This window comes from Mastigoproctus giganteus, chromosome 10 (assembly GCF_048544385.1).
Source record: "Mastigoproctus giganteus isolate SK-2022 chromosome 10, ASM4854438v1, whole genome shotgun sequence".
NCBI lineage: Eukaryota > Metazoa > Arthropoda > Arachnida > Uropygi > Thelyphonidae > Mastigoproctus > Mastigoproctus giganteus.
In genome coordinates, this window is record NC_143584.1 from 228,747,750 (window position 1) to 228,761,515 (window position 13,766).

The 13,766-nt window shown below is 41.4% G+C and overlaps 1 protein-coding gene across 1 annotated transcript in view; it reads left to right on the forward strand.

The window, feature by feature from the left end:
* The window catches only part of LOC150080015 (uncharacterized), a 244,699-nt gene that overhangs the window by 90,522 nt on the left and 140,411 nt on the right, over positions 1-13,766 (forward strand). Inside the window, exon 4 of the mRNA XM_090383382.1 lies at positions 5,069-5,332. Within this exon, the coding sequence (XP_090239508.1) occupies positions 5,069-5,332 (264 nt within the window). The remainder of the gene's footprint in view (positions 1-5,068; positions 5,333-13,766) is intronic.

The window sequence follows — 13,766 nt, forward strand, 5'->3', positions numbered from 1 at the left end:
CACAATTTTTCGAAAGGATAGAATTGCGGATGGTCCTGCTCATGGAGGAGTGGCTATCCTTGTGGGTAACCAGACCCCAGTTCAGCCCTTGCTAGTTACAACCAACTTAGAGGCAGTTGCAATTCGCCTTTCAGTGGGATTTTTATTAACTGTGTGCTCTATTTATTTGCCACCTGGGACTGACATCTCCCAGGAAGACCTTGATGATCTTGTAACTCAGTTGCCTCCCCCTTTCTTACTTCTCGGGGATTTTAATGGACATAACACTCTGGGGTAGTGCTAACATCAGTGGAAGGGGACGAGTCATAGAGCGTATGCTAAATGACAATGACCTTTCCCTTCTAAATATTGGAACAAATACCTTCTTCCACATGCCTACCTGTACTTTTTCTGCCATTGATCTCTCTATCTGCTCCCCTTCTCTACTCCCTTCACTCACTTGGGAAGTGGAGGAGAATCCATACAGAAGTGATCACTTCCCTGTGATAACCTCGTTACACAGTGGGAGACCATGTCTTCCCTCCAGGTTACCACGGTGGAAGATTGATCAGGCTGACTGGACTGCCTTCCAACATCAGGCAAATTTTGACCTTAGTACGGTCAGTCAGGAGCCGATCAATGATGCAGTAACGTACATCACAGAAATTATCGTCCAAGCAGCTGCGAATGCTGTTCCAAAAACATCTGCCCGGTTTCCACCATTTCCCAAACCTGTGTAGAATTCACAATGCACAGCAGCAAAAAAGGCTCAAAACAAAGTGTGGGGGATATTCCGCCGATATCCTACCACGACCAACCTTATAGCCTTTAAATGTGCACGAGCCAAAGCACGCTATATCCGCTGTCAGAGTCAAAAGGAATAGTGGATCCATTTTACATCATCTATTAACCAGTCTACCAACTCTAAGGTAGTCTGGGATAAAATCCGGAAAATGAAGGGAAAATACACATCCCACCCTTCTTCAATCCTAGATTATAATGGATGCACTATTGCAGATCCAACTGCAATAGCTAATTCTCTTGGGGAAACATTCTCTAACATCTTCGTATTCCTCAGAGTTCCTGGTCCTGAAACATAAACTCGAAAAGCAGGCACTTAATTTTAAGTCTAAGAGCGTCTATCCCTACAACGGAGCATTCACTATGCAGGAACTAAAAAGAGCCCTCACTCTTTCCAAAGCAAGTGCTGTTGGACCAGATGGCATCCATTATGAAATGATTAAACATCTTTCACCAAAATCTATGGATTATCTGCTCCTTCTGTATAACAGAATCTTTATTGAAGGGCAGTTTCCGGATTCCTGGCGAAAGGCAATCGTTCTTGCCTTTGCTAAGCCAGGAAAGGATCCAAAAGTCACCACCAATTATCGTCCAGTTGCTCTGACTAGCTGTCTGTGCAAAATCCTGGAGAGAATGGTCAATTCTCGTTTAATATGGTACTTAGAATCAAATGACCTTCTCTCCAATATTCAGTGCGGCTTCCGAAGGAACCAGTCCACTTTGGACCATCTTATTAGACTGGAAACATCCATCCGGGATGCTTTCCTAAAACGCAAACACTTGGTGTCGGTGTTCTTTGACATGGAGAAAGCGTATGACACAACTTGGAGATTTGGCATCTTAAAAGATCTGCATAGCCTAGGTCTTAGGGGGAAACTCCCCATTTTTATTAAAAACTTTTAAGCCAATCGATCTCTCCAAGTTCGTGTGGGATCCTCACTCTCTCGTTCCTTTAGCCAAGAGGAGGGAGTACCACAAGGATCAGTATTAAGTGTCACGCTTTTTGCCATCAAAGTAAATTCCATCACAGAACAACTTCCTCCAACTGTAAACAGTGCCCTCTATGTTGATGACTTTAGCATATTTTGTCAGTCGTGCAACATGGGGGTTATTGAAAGACAACTACAGAAAGCCATTGATCGCCTCAACTCCTGGGCACTTGCAAATGGCTTCAGGTTCTCGCCGAAGAAGACCGTTTGCATACACTTTTGTTGTAAGCGTAATCTTCATCCTGAACCTGAATTAAGGCTCGGACAAAATGCTATTCCAGTAGCAGCGGATACAAAATTCTTGGGACTCGTATTTGATAAAAAGTTGACCTTTCTGGATCACATCTGTCAACTCCGCACAAAGTGCACAAGAGGGCTGAATATTCTGCGCTCTCTTTCCTCTACAACTTGGGGTGCGAATCGATGCGCCCTACTACGCATCTACCGTGCACTTGTACGATCCAGACTAGATTACGGGTCCCTGGTATACAATTCGGCCAGAGACAGTGTACTTCGTTGGCTGGATCCTGTCCATCATCTGGCTCTCCGTACCACTATTGGAGCATATCGAACATCTCCAGTCCAGAGCTTATACGTCGAAGCAAACGAACCGCCGTTATCGCTTCGACGTAAGCAGTTGTCTCAAAACTACGCTCTAAAACTGAAATCCCTGCCAGACCACCCTACGTGGCTATCTGTTTTTGAGCCACGATGGGAAAATTTGTACAACACCCGTAAGACTGCCAATCGTCCATTTGGTATTCATCTCCAAGAGCTACTCAAAGAACTTAATATCAAGGTAGACAAGGTTGCCCAAACACCAAAGCAACCCCTTCCACCCTGGCATGCTCATGTCCCTGCATGTGACTTGTCCCTTAGAAATTGGGGAAAGTCGGACACTCCATCGTCTGTCTACCTGCAGCTTTATTCAGCACACCGAGCTGAACATTCTGACTTCCCGCCAGTTTACACAGATGGTTCGAAGTCAGAATCATATGTGGGATCTGCTGCTGTCTTCACAGACAGCACTACATCGGAGCAGATTCCCTCTGAATGCAGCATGTTTACTGCAGAGCTGCACGCTATAGAGTTAGCCTTGGATCACATCAGTAAGTGCCAATACCAACGGTTCATTTTATATTCTGACTCTCTCAGCGTGTTACAGGCTTTAATAACTGTGAGATATAATTCTCATCCAGTTCTGTCTAGCATTCAGCAGAAGATTCACTTTCTCCATGAACGTGAATATAATATCCGCTTCTGCTGGATTCCCAGCCACGTTGGGATTAAGGGAAATGATTTGGCTGACACCGCAGCCAAATCAGCAATTCCCAATAATAACCACTGCCTGTTAGTCCCCTATACAGACTATAGGCAAATAATACACGAAAAGATACACTCCCAATGGCAGGATTCGTGGAATAGACAGACTGCAAATAAATTATATCATATCAAACCTGTAATTGAACCGTGGCAGTCTAGTCTGCGCAGGAATCGTAAGGAGGAAGTTGTTCTTGCCCGGACTCGCATAGGACACAGTCATTTAACTCATTTGTTTTTGCTGAGGGCTGATGATCGTCCTATGCGTGTGTCCTGTGGCACAATTTTAACGATCAGACACCTTTTAATTGACTGTCCAGATTTTAGCAGCACCCGTTTTACCGCTTTTAATCATCTGATGAGCCGTATACACTCAGTCAGATTTTATCCGACAATGACAACGTGTCTGCTGTTTTTAGCTATTTTAAATCAATAAAAGTTTTTAATTGTATTTAAAATTTATGTTATTGTTATCTCTTTATTGATTTATTTTTTATATATTTGTTATTATATATCTGGACATGGTGGCCTAACTAATTAGGTAACCGAGAGATTAAATTTTTAAATATTGTCTTGGCGCATTATAGCCTTAGTAGCTAATGCGCCAAAAAAATCCAAACAAACAAACAAGCAGTAGCATGCTCTCTCTCTTTGAGTGGACCAGGGTTCAAGCTCATGACTACTAAATATGATTTACGTTTGTAGTGACAGTTTATTGTAAATTCCACTGACCTGTAGGTCATGCCGGAGTATAAACATGAACAATTTAAAGCTCTGTCTTACTACTGGGCTCAATATAAGTGTAATCTATTTGCTATGATTAGACAGCTCGGTAAACCTACAATGTTCATGACTGAGTGCCAATGAAATTGGTTGGCCGCACTTGCTTCAGCTGTTGTACAAGTTACAGAATAAGGGGTGCAATATTAGTGAGGATGATGTGAACTACATGCACTTCATGCAGAAGGCGATGCTGTAACTTGTGCATTATACTTCAAGAAGATTGTGAATGTAAAGCATCCCCCTCCCCCATACTTCTCCTTCAACCCATGCACGGTACTAAGTACTGTAGGTTTTGATACCTTTCGTGTTTGGGGTTTTCATAAAAAAAAAAAAAAAAAAAAAACATATTGCAGTTGAAACATTATAGTCAATTTTACGGGGTCAATTTTTTCGAGTGAATAGAATTTCAGCATCACGGTAGTCCTCGTGCACATTTTGCTGTGGCTAAATAACACTCCCAAAGATCATTTGGGAAGAACAAAGAAGATGCCATTGTAATGGCATCTTCTTTCTCGACTAGCGCGAGGCTTTGGGGAGCATCTAGCTTCAAACTCGCAAACATACATTCACATATTTTACAAGAAAATAATGCCAGATAAAAGCCAAACAAGTCGATTTGAACACCATTCATGCCTTGCCGCATGAATGGTGTTTCAAATCGACAAAATGCAACATGATTTTGCAACATGGAAATGACGCATCGCAAAATCATTTCCAGTTCATCGGTCAAATCAACAACAAATGACAGCACCTGAAATTATGTCAAATGATGTCATTTCCATGTCACAAAATTGTCACTTCCATGCAAAATCTTGATTTCTGGTTCATTGATTTGATCGATAAACCAGAAATGACATCATTTCTGTCATCAAGATTTCTTTCGTCCCATTAGAATTCCCTATTCTGTTACAATTTTGGAACATGGGAATGAAGTGTCATAAAATCATGACAGATTGGTTTTACATCAGTCCAAAATTGGTTTTACATAAGTTCAAAATGGTACGTGCTGCCAAAGATGTTTTCGCATAAAAAAGCTGTTTGGATTTTGAGTAATTCTTATTCAATTTGGTGGGGGGGAGGGAGAAACATTTTCATAAAAGTAATTAATTTTTTTTTAAATGAAGAAGACTTTGTGATATGAATTTTTACTGTTTTTAATACTCTGCAACAAGTGTGTTTTTTTTTTTTTTTTGCAGGTTCAGTGTTTCTTAACCGTCAGCTTATTACTATTCTTGAACAACTGGGAGTTTCGAAAATTATATTCTTCAAGCTTCAGAAAGATATGATCCAAACTCTGATCAGGAGTCTTATGTATGAAGAAGAAGCTGCAGAATTATTAAAGCAGTTCTCACCACCATCACTTTGTTTGCATTTTGACAGACTTTTACAATGTGGTATTAAGTTAACCTATGAACCTTTCTTCAGGTCATTATTGCAAACGATATATAAGAACTCTATAGGTAAATTTGGTGGATTTTTTTTTTCAGATTAAAAATTATAAACAATATTACTCAACCACTAAACAATCAATTTTAATGATATATCAGATGTATTAAAATCTGGGACCACTGGTTACCAATTGATATAAACAGAAAAATTAACCCATTATATGTATAATGCAATATTTAACTTTCGAGAAGTAGGTGATCTGATTGAAGTGTATAAGACATTGAATGGTTTGAGCAGGCTCAATGCTGATGGGATACTTCTGGTTAGCATTAGCATTAGCATTAGCAGAGGCATATGATGCAAGAAAGCAAGCTTATTCAGCATCAGCCAAAAAAAAACAAAAAAAAAAAAAAAAAAAACCCACTCCCATTTCACCCCTCCGTTCGTTCGAAATACCTGTCCAGTTGAGCTTTAAATTTGTTTAGGCTATCAACTTCAACAACCAGTGATGGAAGTCGGTTCCACCAACCAACCACCCGCTGGCCAAAGGCAAATTTCCGCACATCTATCCGACATCCGTCCTTCCTCAATTTGAATTTATGCCCTCTGAGGTGATTATTCTGAGAAAGATGAAGAATCCCATTGGCATTGAGCATGCTCAAACCATTCAAAGCCTTATACACCTCTATCAGATCACCTCGCCGGTGCCTAGTCTCCAGACTCTGTAATTTGCAAAACTTAAGCCTTTCTTCGTAAGAGCAACCCTTTGTTCCATTTACTAATCTTGTTGCCCTTCTCTGTACCCGTTCCAGCAGCTCTACATCCTTCTTGAAATGAGGCCTCCAGACCTGTATACAGTACTCAAGATGTGGCCTTACCATTGCCTTATACAAGGGAATAATCACCTCCTTATCCCTGCTAGAAAAATTCCTCTTTATCATTGACAAGACACCATGAGCTACTCTTGCAGCTCGTCTGCACTGCTCAGAGAACTTCATATCTGCCTGCACAATTACCCCCAGGTCCTTTTCATTCTCCACCACTGTCAGTGTAGTACCGCAGAGTTGATACGTTGATCTGGGGTTACTGTTTCCCATATGCAGCACTTTACATTTGTCGATGTTAAACCTCATTTGCCACCTCTCAGCCCATCTGTTCAACCTGTCCAGATCCTGTTGCAGCAGCATAGCGTCAGTATTGTCCTTAACGACCCTGCCAACCTTTGTATCATCTGCAAACTTGGACATTAAACTTGATATCCCATCATCAATATCATTCATAAACACCGAAAACAACAACGGACCCAACACTGAACCTTGAGGAACTCCACTAATAACATTAGTCCACGTTGAGCAGTGTCCATTGATTACCACTCTCTGTCTTCTGCCACTCAACCATCCCCTTATCCATAGCAGCAATTTGCCTCCAATGCCACACTGCTCCAATTTGTGCAGCAGTCTTCCATGTGCAACAGTATCAAAAGCCTTTCTAAGATCCAAATATATAATATCAAAGTTATTCCCTGCATCCAGTTCTTTTGTGACTACATCATAGTATCCAATCAAATTGGTCAGGCAAGACCTGCCCTTAACAAAACCATGCTGCGTCTGAGCTATAACTGAATTCTTGTCTAGATGATCCTGCAGTGCTTCTTTAACCAGTGCCTCCATTAATTTACCTGGAACAGAAGTTAAACTAACAGGTCTATAATTACTTGTGTCAGCCTTTGAACCTCCTTTGTGAATTGGGGTCACATTTGCACATCTCCAGTCCATAGGTACCTCCCCTGAGTCCAAGGAAGCTCTCATAATTATGGATAAGGGTTTGCTTACTTCCTTTGCTGCCTCCTTTAATATAACTGGATAGATCCCATCCACCCCAGGTGCCTTTTTTATGTTTAACCTCAACAATCTCTCCTCCACTTTCCTCTCAGTTATTACAAAATCATCCAGCTCACTGCCAATGTTTACTTTACCTACATCATTCTCCTTCCTGAATAACTCCTCATGCGTGAATGTAGATGCAAAATACTCGTTTAGATTGTTAGCCACCTGAGCAGGATCCTCAACTGTTGAACCATCAATATCCAGTGGACCAATCTGATTCATCCCTTTCCTTTTCGAGTTCAAGTATGTAAAGAACTCTTTTCTGTTTTTCTTTGCATCCTTTGCCAAGGATTTTTCATAGTCTGCCTTTGCCTGCCTAATCTCCTTTGTGACTTGGTTACAGACCAACTTATATCTATCATAGGCTTCCATGTCACCCATTAATTTGTATGTATCCCATGCATTTTTCTTCTCTGCCACATGTCTCATTAGTTCATCTGACAACCATTTAGGCCTAAACCTTGAACAATATTTCTTAGTTGGTATGTAAAGCCTGGTAGCCTCCAAGATTAGTTCCTTGAATGCTTCCCATTTTGAGTTTGCTGTTGGTAACATCATCAGTTGGTCCCACTGTATAGAATTTAAATACTGTCTCAGACCATCATAGTCGCCTTTACGAAAACAAAAACCCTTCCCTTTACCTCTGATGGTAGTTACCTCCTTGAGTAAATCCCACTTCAACACACTGTGATCACTGCCACCTAGTAGTTCATTTATCTGCAGGTTCTTAATGCATGAAGAATCACTACTGATAATCAGATCAAGAGTATTGCTCCCTCTTGTTGCCTCACGAACATGCTGATGTAGAAAACAATCATCCAATAAATCCACAAAAGCCTTGCTAGTGTGCGAGTGACCAACCCACAAATTCCAGTCAATATCTGGGAAATTAAAATCCCCCATTATAAGACTCTCTGATTTACTGGCCCACTCTATTTCCCTGTACAATATCTTATTATACTCATCAGAGTCATTAGGCCTATAGCACACTCCTACTCTCAATTTTGATTTCCCTATGCTTATGTCACACCAAACTGACTCGACGCTGCCCTGTCCATCGATGTCGACTGGCTTCACTTCCTTGGACTTTATGTGTTTCTTAATTAATAGCATGACCCCTCCTCCCCTCCTGTCCTGTCTATCCTTTCTATACACATTGTATTCCCCAAATTCCAGTTCCGCATTACTTATATCTGTGTGACACCACGTCTCTGATATCCCAACAATATCTGCCTTTGATGTTTTGAGCAATACCTCAAATTCATCAAATTTATTTACCAAACTCCTAGCATTGGTGTACACGCAGGTATACATGCACCTGTTTCTATTCTTAGCTACCCTAACACAACCCATGTGTTTACTTGTACCGCAATGACTACCAGCAGTCTCTGAAATATCCTGCATCCTGTTTTTCAGACTTCTGCTCATTTCAATAGAAGCAGTGCGAGAATCACTTCCACCTCTGCCACTGGCTACTGTTAATCTATTAGTCCTTGTATCCCCCCCAACTAGCAGTTTTCCGACCCACCTAACACTGCCTCGACAGCATCAGCAAAAATTCTTGCACCCTTTCTATTTAAGTGTATCCCATCCCTGTAGAAGCAATCTCTTCTGTTAACAAGTACAGTCCAGGCTGAAAAAAATTCTACCCCTTGAGCCTTGCACAATCCCTCCAGGGCCGAATTGACCGACAAGGCTCTCATCATATACTCCCTCCTATCGTGTCTGGGCAGAATTGCAGACACTTTCAAGTTCAACCCTAATTCACGGCTTTTTTTCAACAGTGACCTGTACTTGCTAAGTAATTCCGCCGGTCTCCTACTCTTAATATCATTAGTGCCAACGTGTACAACTATATCACCTTTTGTGCCCTTAAAAGATGATATCCGCTCTACAACGTCATCAACCTTTGCCCCTGGCAGACATACCCTGGTCCTATTCCACCTATCCACCTGGTTCCTGAATCTATGACCACCTGAGGGGTCATAGATTCAGATTGAGGAAAGTCAGTTGTAGAATAGATATACGGAAGTTTGCCTTTAGCCAGCAGGTGGTTGATTGCTGGAACAGACTTCCATCTGTTGTTATAAGAGTTGATAGCTTAAATAAATTTAAAGCTAAACTAGACAAACATTTGGAGTGACTGGAGGGGTGGGTGAAATGGGAAGTTTTTTTTTTTTTTTTTTTTTTGGCTGATGCTATATAAGCTTGCTTTCTTGCATCCTATGCCTCAACTAATGTGCTAAAGTATTCTGAATGTGTGTGGACTAATATAAGTTTCTTGAAATTTTTTGATTTGATTCCACTTTGTGATCTGGATTTGAGAATTTAAGCATTTGTAAACCCAGAGTTGGACATGTTGTCATATACAGCATTAGTAGAGGCATATGATGCAAGAAAGCAAGCTTATGCAGCATCAGCCCAAAAAAAAAAAAAAAAAAAACTGCTCCCATTTCACGCCTCCGTTCATTTCAAATATCTGTCAAGCTCAGCGTTAAATTTATTTAGCCTATCAACTTCCACAATAAAGGATGGAAGTCTATTCCACTAGTCAACTACCTACAGGGTAAAGGCAAACTTCTGCACATCTATCCTACAACTGTCTTTCCTCAATTTGAATTTATGCCCTCTCAGATGATTATTCTGATTATGTGGAAGAATCCCATCAGCATTGAGCATGCTCAAACCATTCAAGGCTTTATACACCTCAATCAGATCACCTCGCAGGTGCCTAGTCTCCAGACACTGTAATTTCCAAAACTTTAGCCTTTCTTCGTAAGAGCAACCCTTTGTTCCATTCACTAATCTTGTTGCCCTTATCTGTACTCGTTTCAACAGCTCTACATCCTTCTTAAAATGAGGCCTCCAGACCTGTATACAGTATTCAAGGTGTGACCTGAGTCATTGCCTTATGCAAGGGGATAATCACCTCCTTATCCCTGCTAGAAAAATTAATGTATATCATTGACAAGTCACCATGAGCTACTCTTGCAGTCTGTCTGTACTGCTCAGAAAACTTTATATCTGCCTGCACAATTACCCGCAGGTCCTTTTCATTCTTTACCACTGTCAGTGTAGTACCACAGAATTGGCACATTAGTGTCCTTAACAACCCTGCCAACCTTCGTATTGTCTGCAAACTTGGAAATTAAGCCTGAGATACCATCATCAGTATCATTTATTAATACAGAAAACAATGGACCCAACACTGAACCCTGAGGGACTCCACTAATAACATTAGTCCATGAAGAGCAGTGTCCATTGATTACCACTCTCTCTCTTCTCCCATTCAACCATCCCTTTATCCATATCAGCAATTTGCCTCCAATGCCACACTGCTCCAATTTGTGCAGCAATCTTCCATGTGCAACAGTATCAAAAGCCTTTCTAAGATCCAAGTATATAATATCAAAGTTATTCCCTGCATCCAGTTTCTTTGCGACCAAATCATAGTATCCAATCAAATTGGTAAGGCAAGACTTTCGATTAACAAAACCATGCTGTGTCCGAGCTATAACTGAAGTCTTGTCTAGATGATCCTGCACTGCTTCTTTAACCAGTGCCTCCATTAATTTTCCTGGAACAAAAGTTAAACTAACAGGTCTATAATTACTTGTGTCGCCCTTTGATCCTCCTTTGTGAATTGGGGTCACATTTGCACATCTCCAGTGCATGGGTACCTCCTCTGAGTCGAAGGAAGCTCTCATAATTATGGCTATATAGTATAACTACACCAGAATGTTAGTTCCTCTCTGCCTCTGTATGCTGTGATGAATACAGAACTCTGCAAAAGGCCAGAAATGTGTGTAATGGTATATTTGGTCCTTGAGGTTGTCACAGACATTCTCTCAGATATGCCAGACAAGCTGTTCTTGCTACCTGGGAGTCTAAAACGCTGATGGAACTGATATTCGGGTGACACTAAAGTCAAAGCGGACCCAATTTCGGCGAAGTCCGGACGGTCTATGACAGCCAAATCCTCTGCTTGCACCTTCACGATGGTGGGACTGTTAGTAATCCTGGGTATAACCTTCATGCACAAGTACATGGTGGGTGACCACCCAGGTGTGAACCAACGTAAGCAGGGGTCGAGGTGTGGCGCCCACACCACATGGAGGAACGCCGCCCCTCTATGTTACCAGGCAGTACTAGGTGGTAGATGACTCTCATCAACCGGTGAAATACCACCACTTTGCTTATTGGAGGCTTGAAGTGGTGTAACCCATGTTTAGTCTCTAGAGCTAAGTTCCGGCCAACCTTTCCCTATCTCTTCCATCATGCAGTATGATTGATGATTTTTGAGGTTATGATGAATGTCGTGGCGAGATCCAATATTCCTTACATTTCGAGGGTACAGCTCTAAAACGGTGTTCGCAGGCCGGCCGCTAGTTAGTACACCGGACTGAACCTATTGGTAACTCTCTAAGAAGCTTCCGGATCAGCTAGTGTATAATCTTGCTACCTCTACTCTGCCAGATAGTGACTGGAGGGAGTCCGAGTAGTGTGTATGCGTGGAGCATTGTCGAGGCCACGTTATGTCAAGGATCTGGGTATATTCTTACCACATGTACGCCATATCCAAAAATTTCATTACTTCATACAGCATGTCCCACCCACTTTTTCTTACTATTGAATACACCATGAATTGTCAAAATAATAGAGCAAGCTTATCTGCGAAAAGATCTAAACCTCCCAAGGACTTCCTAATTCATTTCACAAATATACGTGGTCTCAATTCTAATCTCAACGATGTCCATTTCCACTTGCAGTCTTCCAAACCCCATGTACTTTTTCTGACTGAATCTCAGTTATCAGTTGATTCAACTACTGCTCATCTCAGATGTCCAAATTATTTGCTGTATGATTCCTTTCGCCTCAAAGGTGGTACTTGTGCATATGTCCGTTCTGATATTCCCTGTCAGAGACTTGGCAATTTGGAATCTCCTCTCTTTGATCTTCTCTGGCTTAAAATCTCTCTACCTCATTGTGTAAAATTCATCTGTTGTCTCTACCGTTCTCCCAACTCCACTAATCACTTGGAGCTCTTTGACTTCCTCTCTTTGCAACTTGACTTTCTCCAGTCCAACTTTCCTAACAGTGAGGTAATTTTCCTTGGTGATTTTAACGTTCACAACTCCAGCTGGCTTCCGTTTTCTAGTCACACCGACCCAGCAGGTCGAGATGCTGAGGCTTTTGCAATTACTAATGACCTAGCACAGATTGTTCATTTACCTACAAGAATACCGGACAATCCTAATCATACAGCCAATACGCTTGATCTTTTTCTCACAAACAACCCTTCTAAGTACAAGGTTGAAGTGAGAGGTCCTTTAGGCACTTCAGATCACAACTTGGTGATTGTCTCTTCTCCAATGGAACCTTTATCTCATGGCTATTCCCAACCTCGTATTGTTTGGCATTACAAGAATGCAAAATGGGATGACCTGCGAGACTTCTTTTCTTCTTTTCCTTGGTCTGATTACTGTTTCAAAACTTCTGATGTCAACGTTTGCTCAGATCGTGTCAGTGAAATTATTCTTGCAGGAATGGAATCCTTTATCCCACACTCCACTTTAAAATCTCGTCCTTTATCTAAACCTTGGTTTTCCAATAAATGTGCTAGGGCTGTCCAAGAGAAGAACGTTGCATATCGTAATTGGCTTGTTTCTAATTCTTCGGTTTCATTTTCTGCCTACACCAAAGCTCGCAACAATTGTAAAGCAGTTATTAATCAGTCCAAACTAGAGTTTGAACAGGCTAAGAACAGAAAACTTGCTTCTTGCCCTAATGGTAGCCGAGCATTCTGGTCTCTTGCCAAAGCTATTGGCCGCAACTTTTGCCCATCTCTGCTCCCACCTCTGTCCAAACCAGATGGTTCTGTTGTCACTTCAGCCAAGGATAAAGCTGACCTGCTAGCATCCCATTTTTCTTCGAGCTCATGTATTAATGATCTTGGTAAAACACCTCCCACCATTCCTAACACGCTCCATTCAATGCCTCCTGTGGTCTTCCGTCAAAAGGATATCAGAAGGATTTTGATGAATCTTGATGCTAAGAAAGCTCCAGGTCCTGATGGTATTTCTCCACTTATTCTCAAAACCTGTGCTCCTGAACTTACTCCTATTCTTTGCCGCCTTTTTTCACTTTCTTATTCCAAAGGTGTTTTTCCTTCTGCTTGGAAATTTGCTCATATCCAGCCAGTTCCTAAAAAGGGTGACAAATCCCTCCCATCCAATTATCATCCCATTGCAATTACTTCTACTCTTTCTAAAGTAATGGAGAAATCAATTAACCGCCAACTCTTAAACTACCTAGAAACCTTCCGTCTGATCAACGATCGCCAGTATGGATTCCGTCAGTGTCGATCCACTGGTGATATTCTGGCTTATGTTACCCATTTATGGACTAATTCAATGGAAAGGTTCGGTGAAACACAAGTAGTTGCTCTTGACATCTCAAAGGCTTTTGATCGTGTTTGGCATAAAGGTCTTCTAAACAAGCTTCCATCTTATGGTTTGCCAACTGTTTTTAGTAATTGGTTATCCAGTTTTCTCTCTGATCGCTCACTGAGGGTGATGGTAGATGGCTCTCTGTCTTCTAACTTCTCCACTAATGCCGG